We start from the raw sequence: 25,466 nt of genomic DNA on the forward strand, positions 1-25,466 counted from the left end.
AGGATTCTGACCCAGTCGGATGAGGAGTGGGAACCCTCATCTGACGAATCTAGCGGGTCAGAATATGAACCTGTGGAAAGCAGTGGCTCTCTGACCCAAAGTTCGGACGAGGAGGTGGAGGTCCCTGGCAGCACCAGGCGTACCCGGCCCCATGTCGCTAGACCACAGGTTACGCAGGATCCGCTTCAAGAGCAGCAGAGTGGGGCTGTCGCTGCCGGATCACGTGGTGAGGCATACACCAGCAGCGCAGCCCTTCCTGGACCTAGTACCAGCACTGCCGTACAACCTGGTGAAGTAGCGAGCACCAGAAGGGCAGTTGAAGCTGGTACGGTGGCACGTGCACTAGTTACCCCGTCGCAGCCACCGCACAGACAGGCCCGTAGAGTCCCTGAGGTGCTGGCAAATCCTGATTGGCAGTCACCAACTTCAGCCGCACCAGTAGTTCCCCCTTTCACCGCCCAGTCTGGAGTTCGGGTTGAGACGGCTCAAATCGGTTCGGCCCTGGGATTTTTTGAGCTGTTCTTGACTGCGGAGCTCTTGGACTTAGTCGTGGCAGAGACCAACCAGTATGCCACACAATTTATAACCGCAAACCCGGGAAGCTATTATGCCCAGCCTTTCCGGTGGAAACCAGTCCAAGTTTCCGAACTTAAAATTTTTTTGGGCCTTGTCCTCAACATGGGCCTGACAAAAAAGCATGAATTGCGGTCATATTGGTCAACGCACCCAATTCATCACATGCCCATGTTCTCTGCTGCTATGTCCAGGACACGATTTGAGACCATCCTCCGTTTTCTGCATTTTAGCGACAACACCACCTCCCGTCCCAGAGGCCACCCTGCTTTTGACCGGCTCCACAAAATTCGGCCCCTCATAGACCATTTCAACCTGAAATTTGCAGATTTGTATACCCCTGAGCAAAACATCTGCGTAGACGAGTCCCTAATACATTTTACCGGGCGCCTTGGCTTCAAACAATACATCCCAAGCAAGCGTGCCCGGTATGGGGTCAAATTGTATAAGCTCTGTGAAAGGGCCACAGGCTATACCCACAAATTTCGGATCTATGAGGGAAAAGATCAGACCCTGGAGCCGGTCGGTTGCCCTGACTACCTGGGGAGCAGTGGGAAGACAGTCTGGGACTTGGTGTCACCCTTATTCGGCAAGGGGTACCATCTTTATGTGGACAATTTCTACACAAGTGTGGCCCTCTTTAGGCATTTGTTTCTAGAACGAATTTGCGCCTGTGGCACCGCGCGAACTAGTCGCGTGGGCTTCCCCCAACGGCTTGTAACCACCCGTCTTGCAAGGGGGCAGAGGGCTGCCTTGTGTAACGAAGAACTGCTCGCGGTGAAATGGAGAGACAAGCGTGACGTTTACATGCTATCCTCCATTCACGCAGACACGACAATCCAAATTGAGCGAGCAACCCGTGTCATTGAAAAGCCCCTCTGTGTCCACGACTATAATGTGCTCATGGGAGGGGTGGACTTCAATGACCAGATGTTGTCTCCGTATTTAGTTTCCCGCAGAACCAGACGCTGGTATAAGAAGGTGTCTGTATATTTGATTCAATTGGCGCTGTACAATAGTTTTGTTCTCTACAGTAAGGCTGGGAGAACAGGATCCTTCCTCAAATTCCAGGAAGAGATCATCGAGAACCTCCTTTACCCAGGAGGTTCCATGGCCCCATCCACCAGTGTAGTTAGCCGTCTACACGAGCGACATTTCCCCAGTGTCGTTCCTGGTACCTCAACCCAACCGTCACCCCGAAAAAGATGTCGTGTCTGTAGCAGGAGTGGAATAAGGCGTGACACCCGCTATTTCTGTCCTGACTGTGCTGACCACCCTGCCCTATGCTATGGAGAGTGTTTCCGGAAGTACCACACACAGGTACACCTAGCATAGGGATCACATCTCGCCAGGACAGGCACACAGGGCTATTAGGGCCCATTCACTCACAGCTGCTGCAAACCTCTCCTTTCACCTGGGATAAAGTGCATAACGTACTTCGCCACATCTTTGGGCGATTTGCGCTTTGCACATTGTCCCATGGGGAAGGAGAGGTTTGTTCTATAAAGGTAAAAAAAACTAAACAAAAAAAAAAATACCGGTAAGTAAAAAAGTTAAACGTTCAGTTAAAAAAGTTTAAAAAAAGTTTCTATGTTCTGTTCAACAGTTAATAAAGTTATTGCTTTGCGGCCTGGTTTTTTCTTTTTTCTTTTGTTTTTTTTACCTTTCAGGTGGACCAACCGATCGACCAGCTGCAGCACTGATGTGCATTCGGACAGAAGCATTGCGCTGCTGTCAGATTACACGCAAGTCGGTGTATGCGGCGCTGCAAGACGAGATTTCTCCTTTGCAGTAAAAGATACGTTTGCCGAGGCATATGAGCTGAGGAGGTGGCGGTGTTAATATACTTTGGCAAACACTTTGTATATATAAAAAAAAAAATCCCGGCATCGATTTATTCATCCATATCGATTGATGTGAATGGAGAAATCTGGTTTGCCAGGGCATACGAGCTGAAGTGGGTATGGATGTTGGGCGGAGCTCCTATGTCCTGGCAGACGCCTTTCCCCTCCTTTTTCTTTTTTTGGCCGAGATTTTTTCATCCACATTGATCGATGCGAATGAAGAAATCTGTGCCGTTCTTTTTTTTCTTTCAGCCCAGAGGCTGAACGGAAAAAAAAAATCTCATTACCCGTATGCTCAATATAAGGAGAATAGCAGAAACTCCTAATGCTGGGCATACATGTAATGATTGCGGAGACCCTCAAATGCCAGGGCAGTACAAACACCCCACAAATAACACCATTTTGGAAAGAAGACACCCCAAGGTATTCGCTGAGGGGCATATTGAGTCCATGAAAGATTGAAATTTTTGTCCCAAGTTAGCGGAAAGGGAGACTTTGTGAGAACAAAATCAAAAAAATCAATTTCCGCTAACTTGTGCCAAAATTTTTTTTTTTCAATGAACTCGCCATGCCCCTCATTGAATACCTTGGGGTGTCTTCTTTCCAAAATGGGGTCACATGTGGGGTATTTATACTGCCCTGGCATTTTAGGGGCCCCAAAGCGTGAGAAGAAGTCTGGTATCCAAATGTCTAAAAATGCCCTCCTAAAAGGAATTTGGGCCCCTTTGCCCACCTAGGCTGCAAAAAAGTGTCACACATCTGGTATCTCCGTACTCAGGAGAAGTTGAGGAATGTGTTTTGGGGTGTCTTTTTACATATACCCATGCTGGGTGAGATAAATAACTTGGTCAAATGCCAACTTTGTATAAAAAAATGGGAAAAGTTGTCTTTTGCCAAGATATTTCTCTCACCCAGCATGGGTATATGTAAAATGACACCCCAAAACACATTCCCCACCTTCTCCTGAGTACGGAGATACCAAATGTGTGACACTTTTTTGCAGCCTAGGTGGGCAAAGGGGCCCACATTCCAAAGAGCACCTTTCGGATTTCACAGGTCATTTACCTACTTACCACACATTAGGGCCCCTGGAAAATGCCAGGGCAGTATAACTACCCCACAAGTGACCCCATTTTGGAAAGAAGACACCCCAAGGTATTCCGTGAGGGGCATGGCAAGTTCCTAGAATTTTTTATTTTTTGTCACAAGTTAGTGGAAAATGATGATTTTTTATTTTTTTTTCATACAAAGTCTCATATTCCACTAACTTGTAAAAAAAATAAAAACTTCCATGAACTCACTATGCCCTTCAGCGAATACCTTGGGGTCTCTTCTTTCCAAAATGGGGTCACTTGTGGGGTAGTTATACTGCCCTGGCATTCTAGGGGCCCAAATGTGTGGTAAGGAGTTTGAAATCAAATTCTGTAAAAAATGACCTGTGAAATCCGAAAGGTGCTCTTTGGAATATGGGCCCCTTTGCCCACCTAGGCTGCAAAAAAAGTGTCACACATCTGGTATCTCCGTACTCAGGAGAAGGTGGGGAATGTGTCATTTTACATATACCCATGCTGGGTGAGAGAAATATCTTGGCAAAAGACAACTTTTCCCATTTTTTTTATACAAAGTTGGCATTTGACCAAGTTATTTATCTCACCCAGCATGGGTATATGTAAAAAGACACCCCAAAACACATTCCTCAACTTCTCCTGAGTACAGAGATACCAGATGTGTGACACTTTTTTGCAGCCTAGGTGGGCAAAGGGGCCCACATTCCAAAGAGCACCTTTCGGATTTCACAGGTCATTTTTTACTGAATTTGATTTCAAACTCCTTACCACACATTTGGGCCCCTAGAATGCCAGGGCAGTATAACTACCCCACAAGTGACCCCATTTTGGAAAGAAGAGACCCCAAGGTATTCGCTGATGGGCATAGTGAGTTCATGGAAGTTTTTATTTTTTGTCACAAGTTAGTGGAATATGAGACTTTGTAAGAAAAAAAAAAAATCATCATTTTCCGCTAACTTGTGACAAAAAATAAAAAGTTCTATGAACTCACTATGCCCATCAGCGAATACCTTAGGGTGTGTACTTTCCGAAATGGGGTCATTTGTGGGGTGTTTGTACTGTCTGGGCATTGTAGAACCTCAGGAAACATGACAGGTGCTCAGAAAGTCAGAGCTGCTTCAAAAAGCGGAAATTCACATTTTTGTACCATAGTTTGTAAACGCTATAACTTTTACCCAAACATTTTTTTTTTTATCAAAGACATGTAGAACAATATATTTAGAGCAAAATTTATATATGGATGTAGTTTTTTTTGCAAAATTTTACAACTGAAAGTGAAAAATGTAATTTTTTTGCAAAAAAATCGTTAAATTTCGATTAATAACAAAAAAAGTAAAAATGTCAGCAGCAAAGAAATACCACCAAATGAAAGCTCTATTAGTGAGAAGAAAAGGAGGTAAAATTCATTTGGGTGGTAAGTTGCATGACCGAGCAATAAATGGTGAAAGTAGTGTAGGTCAGAAGTGTAAAAAGTGGCCTGGTCTTTCAGGGTGTTTAAGCACTGGGGGCTGAAGTGGTTAAAGCCAAACCCGAACGGGAGGGAGGGTGGGCATGTCTGAAGTCAGCGCCGCCCTGGGCTAGCATCGCATCACTCCCAGTAGATCGCTGTGCCCCATTCTAAGAAAGGCTTGTACCCAGGCACAGGATTACAATCTTGCACTGTCCGGGTCATTCCCGTACGGGTGGCAACCCTACCTTTCACACTGCAGGGTCTCCTTTTATTCCTATGTCAGGGATCAGCAACCTCCAGCTGTTCTGAGACTACAACTGCCAGAGTCAACCTTTCACTTCTATGGGAGTTACAAGAACAGCCAAGTATGCATGCTGGGAATTGTAGTTTTAAAGCAGCTGGAGTGCTGAAGATTGCTGATCCCTGTCCTATGTGATGTAGCTTGAGCCTGTCTACCCTCTCATCTCTCTCCCCTGTCAGCTCTTACATGTACTAAGCCGGGAGACCAGTGTGAAGCTACATCTCGAACTACACTGGAGAGTCAGGATACACAGATAGTATAGACAGGTAGTGAGTCAGGAGGTTTATATAACTGCAGCTAATCATTGTATACACTTACCTACTTCCTTTATATAGGGGACACATTATAGCTTCAACAGAATACAGAAATATGTGGAGGAACATGGAGGTTGGGGAGGGGCCTGAGAGCTGCCAGGAGGAATTTGTTTGGTGATGTCATCCTGCAGTTCAGAGGAAGTCAGCCACAGGGAGATGCCACATTCCTGTTTACCCATTACAGCAGGGGTCTCACACATGTGGCACCTATCTGTGGCCCGCTACCCCGTCAATTTACAGAGGGCCACGGTAGCCTTCATAGGCCACAAGAGACTAGGCCTGAAGCCTATGATGCAATAGAACGGTGCAAAAGGTTGCAATGACATAACAATGACCTCCTGTGAGACCAGAGTCATCACACGAGACAGGACGCAGGAGATCGTGATGATGTCATAGTGACCGCCTGCGCCGAGACACAGCGACTCAAGCCACAGGCTGGAAGAGGCCGGCGGTATGTTTTGCAGAAGCAGCAGCGAACGGGAGACAGGTGAGGTTTTATTTTTACACACTGAGGGGCAGGAATGCAAGGGGACATTAGTAGAGGCCAGAGCACTGCAGGGAGACATACTAATTCAAAGGGGCATTAATATAGACCAGAGTGCTGCAGGAGGCATTGTAATACAGGGGGCACTGCAAGGAAGACATTAATATTGTCCAGAGTACAAGGGGGATTAATAGAGGGCAATGTGCTAGAGGGGAGTATTATAATACTGGGAGGGCAGTATAATACAAGGGGCATTATATACGGTATTGGTCAGAGCACTACAGGAGGCAATAAAAAGAAGGTACTACAAAGGGGGCTTATAACGACTGGCCCTCCTGGGGGTTAGAACTTCAAGGGGCTTTATAAATATTGGGGCTACTAAAGGGCGCATTTTAACTTCTAGAGCTACTACAGCGGGAATTGGAACTACTGGGGCTTTATTACTACTGTGGTTTCTATAGGGGCCTTGTTACTGCTCAGGGCACTGTGGTGGCATTATTATTGGGCACAATATGGAGGGCATTGCTACAAATGGGGGCACTCTTGTGGAGTATTATCACTATTGGGATACTGTAGGAGGCACTATTATGACAGAGCAGTCTAGGAACACTATTACTATGGGGGAGCTATCTATGGCACTTTTTTTTTCTTTTTTTTTTATATTGACAATTTTTATTGTTTTTTCATATGTTTGTAGATAGCCATGGACATTATAAAATAATATCACAGGTGTAATATTGAAATTAAACAGTTACAAATAGGACTAGCATATACAAAACGTGGCTGGCATGGCCCAGTCAGGACAGGTAACAAACAGGGTTAAACAATTGTACTGGTTTAAGATAACAGTATGACATGAATACCTAGGCACAGATAATGTGTTATGAGTTAGGGATTTTTTAGTGCACGAACATCTTAATTTTGGTTTGTGGGTTAGGGTACGAGTAAGGGGTGAGTGCTAAGAGAATCTTCTGTATATCCTCCAGGGAGTCCAGATCTGGAGAAAGGAGGATCTAGAGCGTGACTCCCAGTGAGAAATTTCTTCTAGCCTGTAGATCTTGTCCACTTTGTTAACCCAATGTTCCACACTGGGAGTCTCGGAGGATAGCCAATGTTTCGGTAGGAGTACTCTGGCAGCTGCTGTATGGCACTTATTTTTGCAGTATAGTATTTGTGGTCATTGGGGAGCACAGTGGGCACATCACAAGAGACGTCACTGGCTTTAAGAGGTATGTGCTAACAATAATAATGTATTATATTTAAAATGAACATGGCCCGTCGAGATTTTTTTTTTTCTGTGTGTTGCCCATATACGCTGCGGAGTTTGAGACACCTGCATTAGAGCAAGGAGTCAGACTTGAGATCACACACTGGTGGTGAGATAGTAATATATGTAAAATAAAAAACAAATGGAGGACTTCTTTAATTTTTTATTTTGTATTGTAAATGATCTTCTATTTCACAGATACTTGTAAGAAGACCACATTGGTGACATTTCTGATCTTGGACTACCACTGATTTCCAAAATGAAATGGCCGTAAAGAATGCTCAAACCCTTTGCCACTGTTCAGACACTTCTGTTAGGCTCCGGTGTCACACTGTATTTGCAAAGTATCCATAAGCTATATGGAATAGTGCAGCTGACTGTGCTATTCAATACACAGGTATCCAGTATGTGGGTGACAGATGCTACAAAATGGCATCCACTGAAGTTATATGATGGGGAGTATCTTACTAATGTATATTTTCAATGAACTAAGTCAGATTCTGGCAACACAGCAGACACCTCAGAAGAAGCAGATGGACCATGTTATAGGTGCCATTGTAGTCCTTTGTGTGGCGGGGCTGGCACTGCCATCCAGTATTAAACATATCCTACCATGTGGCATTGGAAATACAGTGCAATCCAGAAACTTCTCCCAATGTATTTGGCCAACAGACACCGTATGCAGGTTTTGATTGAAGGATTTTTTAGAGGCATTTTTCCCCTATAGAGAAGGGGATGAAATAGAAACTAAAAGCTTAAAGGGGTTGTCTCATCATGGACAATGGGGGCATATCGCTAGGATATGCCCCCATTGTCTTATAGGTGCTGGTCCCACCACTGGGACCCGCACCTATATCGAGAACGGAGCCCCGCAAGTGAAGGAGGGCGCATGCGGAGCCGCCCTCCATTCATTTTCTATGGGGCCGGCGAAAATAGCCGAGCGCTGGCTCGGCTATTTCCGTCAGCACCGTAGAAATTAATGGAAGCGGGGGCCACGCATGCGCGGTAGGCTCCCATTCACTAATATGGGGAGTGCGCTTGGTGGTGGCCGGACTGGAGTCCTCCAGCCACCACCTTGCGGGGCTCCATTCTCAATATTGGTGCGGGTCCCAGGGGTGGGACCTGCACCTATAAGACAATGGGGGCATATCCTAGCAATATGCTCCCATTGTCAATGATGAGACAACCCCTTTAAAGTTTTTTTTAGAGATTTTTTATACTGATGACTAGGGATGAGTGAACCCGAACTTCACCGGGTTCGGGTGGGTTAGCAATTGCGTTATAGGTTCCGTTATAACGGAATTCGTAGACGGAATGCAAATCCGAAGTCTTTAAGAAACATTCTGTTTTGGTTGGTCATAACAGAAGTCTGGCCAAGCATAACGGACCCGTCAGGTTTCCGTTATGCAGAACTTTGTTTTCCGTCTTTCATAGCGGAAACCAGATCTGTTATACTCATCCCTCTGCATAGGTCATCAGTATCTGATCGGTGGGGGTCCGACACCCAGGACCCCCGCTGATTAACTGTTTGAAAAGACACCGGTGCCACTGCCTTCTTTGTGCTTTCCCAAGGCCAAGTGACAACATGTTCATTGATCACATGGCCTAGAAGCAGCTCAGCCCCATTCAAGTGAATGGGGCTGAGTGCAATACCAATGACGCTGTGCTTGGTAAACTGCGAGAAGGCCGCAAAACTCACAGGAGCGCTGCTGCCTTTTCAAAACAGCAGATCGTGTAAGTCCTGGGTGTCAGACCCCTACCCATCAGATACTGATGATCTATCCTGAGGATCAGTAAAAAAAAAATAAAAAATCCTGAAGAACCCTTTTAATGCTGCATTAAAAAAAAAAAGACAAAGGCAAATGCCACTATGTAGGAAAATTGCTACCAGGCAAACAAGAGTTTGTCTGCCCTGCAGTTCATATTTCCCGTAGACTTTAAGCTAACATCTGAAGCTAGTGTTTTTACAGCAAAAACCACAGGTGCAAAAAACATGTCTGGTTTCCAGTGGCAGAACAGCAAGACCAAACCCGGACGAGTGTTCTGTATAGGTCTTTCTTTCTGGAAATCTGTGATGGTCTGCTTTTTCCCCAGAAACAGCCTACTTCTGTATACCACATTGCAGTGTGGACCCACTGATGTCAAAAGGTCCGCCAACCTCATGTTCGGGCCAAAGACAGGCCATGTCCTATCTTTTTCAGCGTAGTCACAGGGACCCGGAAACACACGGAAGCACTCTTAGGCCTCTTTTCACATGGGCGTCGCGTGTGAGGGCCGGATAGGATGCGGGTGCGTCGTGGGAAAATGCACGATTTTTCCACGCGAGTGCAAAGCGTTTTAATGCATTTTGCACGCGGGTGAGAAAAATCGGCAGGTTTGGTACCCAGACACGAACCCGGACTTCTTCACAGAAGTTCGGGTTTGGGTTCAGTATTCTGTAAATTTTATTATTTTCCCTTATAACATGGTTATAAGGGAAAATAATAGCATTCTGAATACAGAATGCATAGTAAAATAGGGCTGGAGGGGTTAAAAATAATAAACAAATTTAACTCACCCCATCCACTTGGTCGTGTAGCGGATCTCCTCTTCTTTCTTCAGGACCTGGGTAAAGGACCTTTGATGACGTCACTGTGCTCATCACATGGTCCATCACTATGGTGATGGACCATGTGATGAGCGCAGTGATGTCATCAAAGGTCCTTTACCCAGGTCCTGAAGAAAGAGGAGGAGATCCGCTACGCGACCAAGTGGATGGGGTGAGTGAAATTTATTAATTATTTTTTTAACCCCTCCATCCTTAATTTACTTAGCATTCTGTATTAAGAATGCTATTATTTTCCCTTATAACCATGTTATAAGGGAAAATAATAAAGATCGGGTCCCCATCCTGATCGTCACCGTAGCAACCATGCGTAAAAATCGCACCACATCCGCACTTGCTTGCAATTTTCATGCAGCCCCATTCACTTCTATGGGGCCTGCGTTGCATGAAAAACGCACAATATAGAGCATGCTGCGATTTTCACGCAACGCACAAGTGATGCGTGAAAATCACCGCTCATGTGCACAGCCCTATAGAAATGAATGGGTCTGGATTCAGTGCGGGTGCAATGCGTTGACCTCACGCATTCCACCCGTGCGGAAAACTTGCCCGTGTGAAAGAGGCCTTAGACTTTTTCTTCAAGAATTAACATTCGTGTTCTGCATGGATTCGATTAGTGCTACTCTTCAAAAGGAAGATGAGGTTCAAGCCATTTTCACTTTGTGGGATCTTTTTATGCAAATACTCCCTCCAAGAATTAAAGGGTAGCCTCACTTGAGGAGGTGACATTTATTATGTAGAGAAAGTTAATCCAAGCCACTTACTTAGGGTCCATTCACACGTCTGTAAGTGTTTTGCGGATCTGCAAAACACGGACACCTGCACTGTGCGATCCGCAATTTGCGGACCGCACATCAGACACTATAATAGAAAATGCCTTTTCTGGTCCGCAATTGTGAACCTGAAAAAACGGATGTAGATCCCTAAAATGCGGATTCGCATCCGTTCCAGACCCATTAAAAGTGAATGGGTCCGCAAATTGCGGAACGAATGTGGACCCAAATTACGGACGTGTGAATGGACCCTAATGTATTGTGATTGTCCATATTGCTTCCTTCACTGGTTAGACCCATTCTTCCATCACATTATATGCTGCTTGTTTCCATGGTCACAACCACCCTGCAATCCATGACTGATGGCCGTGCTTGCACATTATAGGAAAAAGCACCGGCCTCTCTGGTGGCAGATTCCACAAAGGCTGGCGTTTTTTCCGATAGTGTGAAAGTACGTCCACCGCTGTTGGTGTAAATGCAGCCTCCCCCCTGCGCTGGAGGAGAAAGCACCTATAAGACGAGGCTCAAGCCTTGTCATGAATTATGCACACCACCGTTATACCTTACGCCTGGACTAAACACTACTGTAGCTCCTGACTGGAGTACTTCTCACTCCCCTTTTACACCTGTTTCCAGAGATTTCTCAAAACTGGTGCAAAGGGAAACTGGTTTAGTTGCCCATAGCAACCAATCAGATTCCACCTTTTATTTTTCAGAACTTGTTTGGAAAATGAAAGGATCGATCTGATTGGTTGCCATGAGCAACTAAGCCACTTTCCTTCTGCACCAGTTTTAATAAATTAACCCCCTGTAAATGTGTCAGGCCTGATAACCTGGCCCCCGTATAAACGCCCATGTGATAAAATATTGTAGCAAAATGGGGTCTTGGTTTTTTTTTTAGCACAATTAGTAAATGACCCCAATGTGTGAAGGAGACCTAGCTCAGACAACCCATTGAAATCAGTTTGACAGGTTAACCACGCCTACTTTCCCTCCCAACTTTTCAAAACTGAAAAAAGTGATGCAAAAATACTGCAGAATTCTTTGTGCAGCATAGATTATTTTGCTGTCCAGGAATGACACATTTTCAGCTGCCTCTGTAAATACCTGACTTGACAGGTCTTCCTTTGAAGCCTATGTCTGACAATTCACCTGTATGCCCTCCTCAGCACCACATACCCGCTAGACCCAGTGAGTATCAAGCGACACCTACTACTTATCACCCGCCCACCGCTACTTTTATTACTAGCGCCCACGTTTACCCGTCTTCCCAAAGTTACTGTGGTTTGCCCACGCTAAAGATGGCGTAGGCTCTCGTTTGCGCTGATGATTGAAGATCGTTTGCCATTAAGAAAAATGGCGGCCGTAACATCAGGTTTACACCAGATGCCAGCTGCGCTATAACCTTTACCCTGCTGGCAAGGGGCGTGGTAATGGTCCCCAGCAAGCCGCCATATTGCCTGTTGTCCTGTCCAAGGGGTATAGGTCTGGATTGTTGTCTTTGAAAATTAGATTTGGCGTCTGAACGAAGTGTGTAAGTTCAGGAGGCCGTGTGACGGAACAAGCAATGACCAGGAGGCGGAACAAGCAAGGAAGCATCAGGAGGGAGCGAGCAGCGGGGCAGCAGAGGCCGGGGAAAGGGTCCCCTTCTTCTGATGGACCAGAGACAGATGCAAGAGAAAGCCCCGAGGAGATGGGCAAAGGGGGGCAGGTAAAGTGCCACAACCGGTGCTGGTTACTATAACATGCCCTCTGTATTATACACCTCCTCTACTATAACATGCCCTCTGTATTATACACCTCCTCTACTATAACATGTCCTCTGTATTATACACCTCCTCTACTATACTATAACGTGTCCTCTGTATTATACACCTCCTCTACTATAACATGTCCTCTGTATTATACACCTCCTCTACTATAACATGTCCTCTGTATTATACACCTCCTCTACTATAACATGTCCTCTGTATTATACACCTCCTCTACTATACTATAACATGTCCTCTGTATTATACACCTCCTCTACTATACTATAACATGTCCTCTGTATTATACACCTCCTCTACTATACTATAACATGTCCTCTGTATTATACACCTCCTCTACTATACTATAACATGTCCTCTGTATTATACACCTCCTCTACTATACTATAACGTGTCCTCTGTATTATACACCTCCTCTACTATACTATAACATGTCCTCTGTATTATACACCTCCTCTACTATACTATAACATGTCCTCTGTATTATACACCTCCTCTACTATACTATAACATGTCCTCTGTATTATACACCTCCTCTACTATACTATAACATGTCCTCTGTATTATACACCTCCTCTACTATACTATAACATGTCCTCTGTATTATACACCTCCTCTACTATACTATAACATGTCCTCTGTATTATACACCTCCTCTACTATACTATAACGTGTCCTCTGTATTATACACCTCCTCTACTATAACGTGTCCTCTGTATTATACACCTCCTTTACTATACTATAACATGCCTTCTGTATTATACACCTCCTCTACTATAACGTGTCCTCTGTATTATACACCTCCTCTACTATACTATAACATGTCCTCTGTATTATACACCTCCTCTACTATACTATAACATGTCCTCTGTATTATACACCTCCTCTACTATACTATAACGTGTCCTCTGTATTATACACCTCCTCTACTATACTATAACATGTCCTCTGTATTATACACCTCCTCTACTATACTATAACATGTCCTCTGTATTATACACCTCCTCTACTATACTATAACATGTCCTCTGTATTATACACCTCCTCTACTATACTATAACATGTCCTCTGTATTATACACCTCCTCTACTATACTATAACATGTCCTCTGTATTATACACCTCCTCTACTATACTATAACATGTCCTCTGTATTATACACCTCCTCTACTATACTATAACGTGTCCTCTGTATTATACACCTCCTCTACTATAACGTGTCCTCTGTATTATACACCTCCTTTACTATACTATAACATGCCTTCTGTATTATACACCTCCTCTACTATAACGTGTCCTCTGTATTATACACCTCCTCTACTATAACATGCTCTCTGTATTATACACCTCCTCTACTATACTATAACATGCCCTCTGTATTATACACCTCCTCTACTATACTATAACGTGTCCTGTGTATTATACACCTCCTCTACTATAACGTGTCCTCTGTATTATACACCTCCTCTACTATAACGTGTCCTCTGTATTATACACCTCCTCTACTATAACGTGTCCTCTGTATTATACACCTCCTCTACTATACTATAACATGCCCTCTGTATTATACACCTCCTCTACTATAACATGCCCTCTGTATTATACACCTCCTCTACTATAACATGTCCTCTGTATTATACACCTCCTCTACTATAACGTGTCCTCTGTATTATACACCTCCTTTACTATACTATAACATGCCTTCTGTATTATACACCTCCTCTACTATAACGTGTCCTCTGTATTATACACCTCCTCTACTATAACGTGTCCTCTGTATTATACACCTCCTTTACTATACTATAACATGCCTTCTGTATTATACACCTCCTCTACTATAACGTGTCCTCTGTATTATACACCTCCTCTACTATAACATGCCCTCTGTATTATACACCTCCTCTACTATAACATGCCCTCTGTATTATACACCTCCTCTACTATAACATGTCCTCTGTATTATACACCTCCTCTACTATAACATGTCCTCTGTATTATACACCTCCTCTACTATACTATAACGTGTCCTCTGTATTATACACCTCCTCTACTATAACATGTCCTCTGTATTATACACCTCCTCTACTATAACATGTCCTCTGTATTATACACCTCCTCTACTATAACATGTCCTCTGTATTATACACCTCCTCTACTATACTATAACATGTCCTCTGTATTATACACCTCCTCTACTATACTATAACATGTCCTCTGTATTATACACCTCCTCTACTATACTATAACATGTCCTCTGTATTATACACCTCCTCTACTATACTATAACATGTCCTCTGTATTATACACCTCCTCTACTATACTATAACATGTCCTCTGTATTATACACCTCCTCTACTATAACATGTCCTCTGTATTATACACCTCCTCTACTATACTATAACGTGTCCTCTGTATTATACACCTCCTCTACTATAACATGTCCTCTGTATTATACACCTCCTCTACTATACTATAACATGCCCTCTGTATTATACACCTCCTCTACTATAACGTGTCCTCTGTATTATACACCTCCTCTACTATAACGTGTCCTCTGTATTATACACCTCCTCTACTATACTATAACATGTCCTCTGTATTATACACCTCCTCTACTATACTATAACATGTCCTCTGTATTATACACCTCCTCTACTATACTATAACATGTCCTCTGTATTATACACCTCCTCTACTATACTATAACATGTCCTCTGTATTATACACCTCCTCTACTATACTATAACATGTCCTCTGTATTATACACCTCCTCTACTATACTATAACATGTCCTCTGTATTATACACCTCCTCTACTATACTATAACGTGTCCTCTGTATTATACACCTCCTCTACTATAACGTGTCCTCTGTATTATACACCTCCTTTACTATACTATAACATGCCTTCTGTATTATACACCTCCTCTACTATAACGTGTCCTCTGTATTATACACCTCCTCTACTATAACATGCTCTCTGTATTATACACCTCCTCTACTATACTATAACATGCCCTCTGTATTATACACCTCCTCTACTATACTATAACGTGTCCTGTGTATTATACACCTCCTCTACTATAACGTGTCCTCTGTATTATACACCTCCTCTACTATAACGTGTCCTCTGTATTATACACCTCCTCTACTATAACGTGTCCTCTGTATTATACACCTCCTCTACTATACTATAACATGCCCTCTGTATTATACACCTCCTCTACTATAACATGCCCTCTGTATTATACACCTCCTCTACTATAACATGTCCTCTGTATTATACACCTCCTCTACTATAACGTGTCCTCTGTATTATACACCTCCTTTACTATACTATAACATGCCTTCTGTATTATACACCTCCTCTACTATAACGTGTCCTCTGTATTATACACCTCCTCTACTATAACATGCCTTCTGTATTATACACCTCCTCTACTATAACATGTCCTCTGTATTATACACCTCCTCTACTATACTATAACATGCCCTCTGTATTATACACCTCCTCTACTATAACATGTCCTCTGTATTATACACCTCCTCTACTATAACGTGTCCTCTGTATTATACACCTCCTTTACTATACTATAACATGCCTTCTGTATTATACACCTCCTCTACTATAACGTGTCCTCTGTATTATACACCTCCTCTACTATAACATGCCCTCTGTATTATACACCTCCTCTACTATAACATGTCCTCTGTATTATACACCTCCTCTACTATAACATGTCCTCTGTATTATACACCTCCTCTACTATACTATAACGTGTCCTCTGTATTATACACCTCCTCTACTATACTATAACGTGTCCTCTGTATTATACACCTCCTCTACTATAACATGTCCTCTGTATTATACACCTCCTCTACTATACTATAACATGCCCTCTGTATTATACACCTCCTCTACTATAACATGTCCTCTGTATTATACACCTCCTCTACTATAACATGTCCTCTGTATTATACACCTCCTCTACTATACTATAACGTGTCCTCTGTATTATACACCTCCTCTACTATACTATAACGTGTCCTCTGTATTATACACCTCCTCTACTATAACATGTCCTCTGTATTATACACCTCCTCTACTATACTATAACATGCCCTCTGTATTATACACCTCCTCTACTATAACATGTCCTCTGTATTATACACCTCCTCTACTATACTATAACGTGTCCTCTGTATTATACACCTCCTCTACTATAACGTGTCCTCTGTATTATACACCTCCTCTACTATAACATGCTCTCTGTATTATACACCTCCTCTACTATACTATAACGTGTCCTCTGTATTATACACCTCCTCTACTATAACATGCTCTCTGTATTATACACCTCCTCTACTATACTATAACATGCCCTCTGTATTATACACCTCCTCTACTATACTATAACATGCCCTCTGTATTATACACCTCCTCTACTATAACATGCCTTCTGTATTATACACCTCCTCTACTATAACGTGTCTTCTGTATTATACACCTCCTCTACTATAACGTGTCCTCTGTATTATACACCTCCTCTACTATACTATAACATGTCCTCTGTATTATACACCTCCTCTACTATAACATGCCTTCTGTATTATACACCTCCTCTACTATAACGTGTCCTCTGTATTATACACCTCCTCTACTATACTATAACATGCCCTCTGTATTATACACCTCCTCTACTATACTATAACATGTCCTCTGTATTATACACCTCCTCTACTATAACGTGTCCTCTGTATTATACACCTCCTCTACTATAACGTGTCCTCTGTATTATACACCTCCTCTACTATAACATGCCTTCTGTATTATACACCTCCTCTACTATAACGTGTCCTCTGTATTATACACCTCCTCTACTATAACGTGTCCTCTGTATTATACACCTCCTCTACTATAACGTGTCCTCTGTATTATACACCTCCTCTACTATACTATAACATGCCCTCTGTATTATACACCTCCTCTACTATAACATGTCCTCTGTATTATACACCTCCTCTACTATACTATAACGTGTCCTCTGTATTATACACCTCCTCTACTATAACGTGTCCTCTGTATTATACACCTCCTCTACTATAACATGTCCTCTGTATTATACACCTCCTCTACTATAACATGTCCTCTGTATTATACACCTCCTCTACTATACTATAACATGTCCTCTGTATTATACACCTCCTCTACTATACTATAACGTGTCCTCTGTATTATACACCTCCTCTACTATACTATAACATGCCCTCTGTATTATACACCTCCTCTACTATAACATGTCCTCTGTATTATACACCTCCTCTACTATACTATAACGTGTCCTCTGTATTATACACCTCCTCTACTATAACATGCCTTGTGTATTATACACCTCCTCTACTATAACGTGTCCTCTGTATTATACACCTCCTCTACTATAACGTGTCCTCTGTATTATACACCTCCTCTACTATAACATGCCTTCTGTATTATACACCTCCTCTACTATAACGTGTCCTCTGTATTATACACCTCCTCTACTATACTATAACATGTCCTCTGTATTATACACCTCCTCTACTATAACATGCCTTCTGTATTATACACCTCCTCTACTATAACGTGTCCTCTGTATTATACACCTCCTCTACTATACTATAACATGCCCTCTGTATTATACACCTCCTCTACTATACTATAACATGCCCTCTGTATTATACACCTCCTCTACTATAACGTGTCCTCTGTATTATACACCTCCTCTACTATAACATGCCTTCTGTATTATACACCTCCTCTACTATAACGTGTCCTCTGTATTATACACCTCCTCTACTATACTATAACATGTCCTCTGTATTATACACCTCCTCTACTATAACATGCCTTCTGTATTATACACCTCCTCTACTATAACGTGTCCTCTGTATTATACACCTCCTCTACTATACTATAACATGCCCTCTGTATTATACACTTCCTCTACTATACTATAACATGTCCTCTGTATTATACACCTCCTCTACTATAACGTGTCCTGTGTATTATACACCTCCTCTACTATAACGTGTCCTCTGTATTATACACCTCCTCTACTATACTATAACGTGTCCTCTGTATTATACACCTCCTCTACTATAACATGCCCTCTGTATTATACACCTCCTCTACTATAACGTGTCCTCTGTATTATACACCTCCTCTACTATAACATGCCTTCTGTATTATACACCTCCTCTACTATAACATGCCTTCTGTATTATACACCTCCTCTACTATAACGTGTCCTCTGTATTATACACCTCCTCTACTATACTATAACATGTCCTCTGTATTATACACCTCCTCTACTATAACATGCCTTCTGTATTATACACCTCCTCTACTATAACGTGTCCTCTGTATTATACACCTCCTCTACTATACTATAACATGCCCTCTGTATTATACACCTCCTCTACTATACTATAACATGCCCTCTGTATTATACACCTCCTCTACTATAACGTGTCCTCTGTATTATACACCTCCTCTACTATAACATGCCTTCTGTATTATACACCTCCTCTACTATAACGTGTCCTCTGTATTATACACCTCCTCTACTATACTATAACATGTCCTCTGTATTATACACCTCCTCTACTATAACATGCCTTCTGTATTATACACCTCCTCTACTATAACGTGTCCTCTGTATTATACACCTCCTCTACTATACTATAACATGCCCTCTGTATTATACACTTCCTCTACTATACTATAACATGTCCTCTGTATTATACACCTCCTCTACTATAACGTGTCCTGTGTATTATACACCTCCTCTACTATAACGTGTCCTCTGTATTATACACCTCCTCTACTATACTATAACGTGTCCTCTGTATTATACACCTCCTCTACTATAACATGTCCTCTGTATTATACACCTCCTCTACTATACTATAACATGCCCTCTGTATTATACACCTCCTCTACTATAACATGTCCTCTGTATTATACACCTCCTCTACTATAACATGTCCTCTGTATTATACACCTCCTCTACTATACTATAACGTGTCCTCTGTATTATACACCTCCTCTACTATAACATGTCCTCTGTATTATACACCTCCTCTACTATACTATAACATGCCCTCTGTATTATACACCTCCTCTACTATAACATGTCCTCTGTATTATACACCTCCTCTACTATACTATAACATGTCCTCTGTATTATACACCTCCTCTACTATACTATAACGTGTCCTCTGTATTATACACCTCCTCTACTATACTATAACATGCCCTCTGTATTATACACCTCCTCTACTATAACATGTCCTCTGTATTATACACCTCCTCTACTATACTATAACGTGTCCTCTGTATTATACACCTCCTCTACTATAACATGCCCTCTGTATTATACACCTCCTCTACTATAACGTGTCCTCTGTATTATACACCTCCTCTACTATAACATGCCTTCTGTATTATACACCTCCTCTACTATAACGTGTCCTCTGTATTATACACCTCCTCTACTATACTATAACATGTCCTCTGTATTATACACCTCCTCTACTATAACATGCCTTCTGTATTATACACCTCCTCTACTATAACGTGTCCTCTGTATTATACACCTCCTCTACTATACTATAACATGCCCTCTGTATTATACACCTCCTCTACTATACTATAACATGCCCTCTGTATTATACACCTCCTCTACTATAACGTGTCCTCTGTATTATACACCTCCTCTACTATAACATGCCTTCTGTATTATACACCTCCTCTACTATAACGTGTCCTCTGTATTATACACCTCCTCTACTATACTATAACATGTCCTCTGTATTATACACCTCCTCTACTATAACATGCCTTCTGTATTATACACCTCCTCTACTATAACGTGTCCTCTGTATTATACACCTCCTCTACTATACTATAACATGCCCTCTGTATTATACACTTCCCCTACTATACTATAACATGTCCTCTGTATTATACACCTCCTCTACTATAACGTGTCCTGTGTATTATACACCTCCTCTACTATAACGTGTCCTCTGTATTATACACCTCCTCTACTATAACGTGTCCTCTGTATTATACACCTCCTCTACTATAACATGCCTTCTGTATTATACACCTCCTCTACTATAACATGCCTTCTGTATTATACACCTCCTCTACTATAACGTGTCCTCTGTATTATACACCTCCTCTACTATAACATGCCCTCTGTATTATACACCTCCTCTACTATAACATGTCCTCTGTATTATACACCTCCTCTACTATACTATAACATGCCCTCTGTATTATACACCTCCTCTACTATACTATAACATGTCCTCTGTATTATACACCTCCTCTACTATAACGTGTCCTCTGTATTATACACCTCCTCTACTATAACGTGTCCTCTGTATTATACACCTCCTCTACTATAACATGCCTTCTGTATTATACACCTCCTCTACTATAACGTGTCCTCTGTATTATACACCTCCTCTACTATAACATGCCCTCTGTATTATACACCTCCTCTACTATAACATGTCCTCTGTATTATACACCTCCTCTACTATACTATAACATGTCCTCTGTATTATACACCTCCTCTACTATACTATAACATGCCCTCTGTATTATACACCTCCTCTACTTTAACATGTCCTCTGTATTATACACCTCCTCTACTATACTATAACATGTCCTCTGTATTATACACCTCCTCTACTATACTATAACGTGTCCTCTGTATTATACACCTCCTCTACTATACTATAACATGCCCTCTGTATTATACACCTCCTCTACTATAACATGTCCTCTGTATTATACACCTCCTCTACTATACTATAACGTGTCCTCTGTATTATACACCTCCTCTACTATACTATAACGTGTCCTCTGTATTATACACCTCCTCTACTATACTATAACGTGTCCTCTGTATTATACACCTCCTCTACTATACTATAACATGCCCTCTGTATTATACACCTCCTCTACTATAACATGTCCTCTGTATTATACACCGACCTCCTCTACTATACTATAACGTGTCCTCTGTATTATACACCTCCTCTACTATAACATGCCCTCTGTATTATACACCTCCTCTACTATAACGTGTCCTCTGTATTATACACCTCCTCTACTATAACATGTCCTCTGTATTATACACCTCCTCTACTATACTATAACATGTCCTCTGTATTATACACCTCCTCTACTATAACATGCTCTCTGTATTATACACCTCCTCTACTATACTATAACGTGTCCTCTGTATTATACACCTCCTCTACTATAACATGTCCTCTGTATTATACACCTCCTCTACTATAACATGCCCTCTGTATTATACACCTCCTCTACTATAACATGTCCTCTGTATTATACACCTCCTCTACTATAACATGTCCTCTGTATTATACACCTCCTCTACTATAACGTGTCCTCTGTATTATACACCTCCTCTACTATAACGTGTCCTCTGTATGATACACCTCCTCTACTATAACGTGTCCTCTGTATGATACACCTCCTCTACTATAACGTGTCCTCTGTATGATACACCTCCTCTACTATAACGTGTCCTCTGTATTATACACCTCCTCTACTATAACGTGTCCTCTGTATTATACACCTCCTCTACTATAACGTGTCCTCTGTATTATACACCTCCTCTACTATAACATGTCCTCTGTATTATACACCTCCTCTACTATAACATGTCCTCTGTATTATACACCTCCTCTACTATAACATGTCCTCTGTATTATACACCTCCTCTACTATACTATAACATGTCCTCTGTATTATACACCTCCTCTACTATACTATAACATGTCCTCTGTATTATACACCTCCTCTACTATACTATAACGTGTCCTCTGTATTATACACCTCCTCTACTATAACGTGTCCTCTGTATTATACACCTCCTCTACTATACTATAACGTGTCCTCTGTATTATACACCTCCTCTACTATACTATAACATGCCCTCTGTATTATACACCTCCTCTACTATACTATAACGTGTCCTCTGTATGATACAACCCCCCCACCCAATATATTATTACATGTGCTCTGTATTATACACCCCCTCTACTATTCCACCCATTACACATTTTCCCCATCATGCCACTTTTCAGAAGTGACAAGAAAGGGAGGAGGCGAGCGGGTGGCGCCACAGACCGCCACATTTATCTCTCTTTACTCCAGTTTTCTGGTGTGAAGAAAGACTTAAATCTAAGGCAGCTGTAGATATAATTGTGTTGCACGGCACAGCCGGAAGATGCACCAGATATATGGTCTGCACCACTGCATAAATTTGGCCTGTACTCCAGCAGCACTGGGGGAATGAAGACTGGCATACAATACGCCAGTCTTGATAAATATCCCCCTTAAAGGGGTTGTCCAAGTTACTGTTATTGATGACCTGTCCTCAGGATAGACCATCAATATCAGATCAGCGGGGGTCCGATACCTGGCACCTCTGCCGATCAGCTAGTTGAAGAGTAGGCCACACTCCATGCAAGTGCAGCCTTCCCTTCATGGTTTACCTCCTCGCCATAGACACTGCAGCGGTGAGCAGGTTAAGAAGCCGTCCTATTCACTTCTATGGGACGGCTCCTTCCTATACACTTGAATGGGACGGCTTCTTGTAATCACACCTGCTCAGGGCTGCAATGTCGCAGGCGAGGAGGTAAACAATGAGGGGAAGGCTGCGCTGACACAGAACGCGACCTTCTCTTCAACCAGCTTATAGGTGGGGGTGTTCAACCCCCGCCGATCTCATATTGATCAGCAAGATAACTTTAATAACCCCTTTAATAAATATGGAGCAAAGCATATATGCCAGTATTTTTGTGCAAATTGTGGCTTAATTCTGGTGCATTTTTTAATAGTAAACCTGCCTGATTGTGTTGCAAGCTTTATGTAGAATATAACGTATATGTATAAGGCATGAATTAGGTTTTCCAGTTATTTCTTTGGGAATTTCTGCACAATCTGATGAAAAATGACTGTCTGTATTGATGATTGCAGTGGATTGCAATAATTGCCATGGGTTCTATACATTATTTCAGTGCATTAGATTAATAGATTATTACTATGTGAATATGTAACACTGTGTTTGGTCCACCGCCTTTTTTGCGGATCGGATGCAGACCCATTCATTTCAGTGGGGCCACAAAAGATGTGGACAGCTGACCGAGTGCAGTCCGTTCCGCGGCCCCGGACATAGAACATGTCTTATTTTTTTCCATTTTGGGACAAGTATAGGACGTTTCTAGAGGAGTTTGAAAAAAATAGTGGCATGCACAAGGCCGAGCCCTTTGTTTTGTGGATCCGCGACCGCAAAATGGATATTGTTGTGTGCATGAGCCCTAGTAGGCCCTCAAGACTGAAGAATCAGATCGCCCTTCTGTGTCCTGATTATATGTCGGTGCCACATTCATCAGTCTGTATTTCTGTCTGCGGTATATACTTCGATTTTGTAGAACAGATTTGTATAGAACATGACCGGACTTTTTAATTTCCTGCTCTGTAGTGATTCTTAGAATTGGAATACACTTAGGGAATTGTTACTAATGCAGCAGCTGAACAGATCCTCAGATTGCTACATGATAAACCACAATGTGTCTCTGATCCTTTTCATAGGTTTTCATCTTTGTAGTGATTGACATGTGCTTTGCTTTTTAGGTATTGCCGCCTTCGAGTGAATTTGTACAGACGTGCTGCCTGTTGTGTCATCGAGAGAAGAAAGATTGGTTGGGCTCCACTTCACACAATGGGTTGCTGTCACCAGTGGATGAAATTCCTGCCTCTTTCATGCCCTCTTTAGCACAAAACCTTCTGGGTGAGATGCCACTGTGGATTTGCCAGAGTTGCCGGAAGAGTGTAGAGGAAGAAGAAAGACAGGCGATCGGAGAGCAACCATTAGCGGTAATGGTTTTTACATTTACATTCTGATCGCCACAGGTCTGCCAGCTGTGTCCCCTAACAATTAGCTAATATTGCGGGTGAAACTGTAGGCAACAGTTGAAGGGTTTGTCTGACGAAAAATATTCTGTACATTTCAAACCAGCACCTGGATCTGAATACTTTTGTCATTGCATGTAATTAAAATTTAGCATAGCCTTTGAGTTTTTCCATAAAATGTACCTGTATAGCGCCACCTGCTGTTTGTTCTTTTTATTTCTTTGTCCACCTTGTTGAGGTGGACTCATGCTCAGTTCTATCCTTCAACTGCCTCCTGAGCTGTAAGGGCTCGGATCATATGAAGACCCATTCATTTCAATGGGGCCGCAAAAGATGTGGACAGCACAACTGTGTGCTGTCTGCATTCGTATGTGTGTTCCGCAAAAGGATGGAACATGTCCTATTCTTGTCTGTTTTGTGGTCAAGGATAGAACATTTCTGCAGGAGAAAAAAAATCATGTCGGCAAGCACTAGGATATATGGTAAATCTAGAAGACCAATTGGAGCAGTAAATGTGGAGATCTCTGGATCCATGTGAGGTACAGGGCTGGTTCTAGCTTTGTTAGAAAGAGATTGTCATATACTAGATGATAATGTCTGATTTTCATATATTATTTATTTATTTTTTTTATATTAAGAGTGGCAAAACTTCTTTAAATTGAATAGTTGGCCATGCTGGGGGGAAACTTATCATGAGGGGAATTTGAAGTCCGTTTTTCTTGAGTCTTTGGCATAATTTGTGACATTTATGAAACCTTGCATGGTGCTTTTAATTATTTTTTTTTAATTTGACAAAAATTGGCACAACTTTGAACATTAAAGTTTTGTCTAGAGATGTTACCCCCGTGTTTGTACGTTACCACCAGATTGGTGACCAAGGTAATTGACAGAAATGTATTAATGCTTGAGCACCTTACACCCAAGCAAAATTTGTTTGTCTCATGCAGAATGTCTAAAATTTGACGTGTGGGTTTGGACCCCCACTGATAAGTTATACTATTCTATCCAGTAGATAGT

At 42.1% G+C, this 25,466-nt stretch overlaps 1 protein-coding gene across 2 annotated transcripts in view; it reads left to right on the top strand.

Moving 5' to 3' along the window:
• Positions 1 to 12,100: 12,100 nt before the first annotated feature.
• Positions 12,101 to 25,466, top strand: part of FAM193B (family with sequence similarity 193 member B) — a 49,752-nt gene continuing 36,386 nt past the window's right edge. For both annotated transcript variants that reach the window (XR_005773908.1, XM_040405440.1), the window contains exons 1-2: positions 12,101 to 12,389; positions 24,171 to 24,413. Coding sequence is in view for 1 of the 2 variants with exons in the window: in XM_040405440.1 (XP_040261374.1) it covers positions 12,246 to 12,389; positions 24,171 to 24,413 (387 nt within the window). In the remaining variant the exon portion in view is untranslated. The remainder of the gene's footprint in view (positions 12,390 to 24,170; positions 24,414 to 25,466) is intronic.

This window comes from Bufo bufo, chromosome 1 (assembly GCF_905171765.1).
Source record: "Bufo bufo chromosome 1, aBufBuf1.1, whole genome shotgun sequence".
Classification (NCBI taxonomy): domain Eukaryota; kingdom Metazoa; phylum Chordata; class Amphibia; order Anura; family Bufonidae; genus Bufo; species Bufo bufo.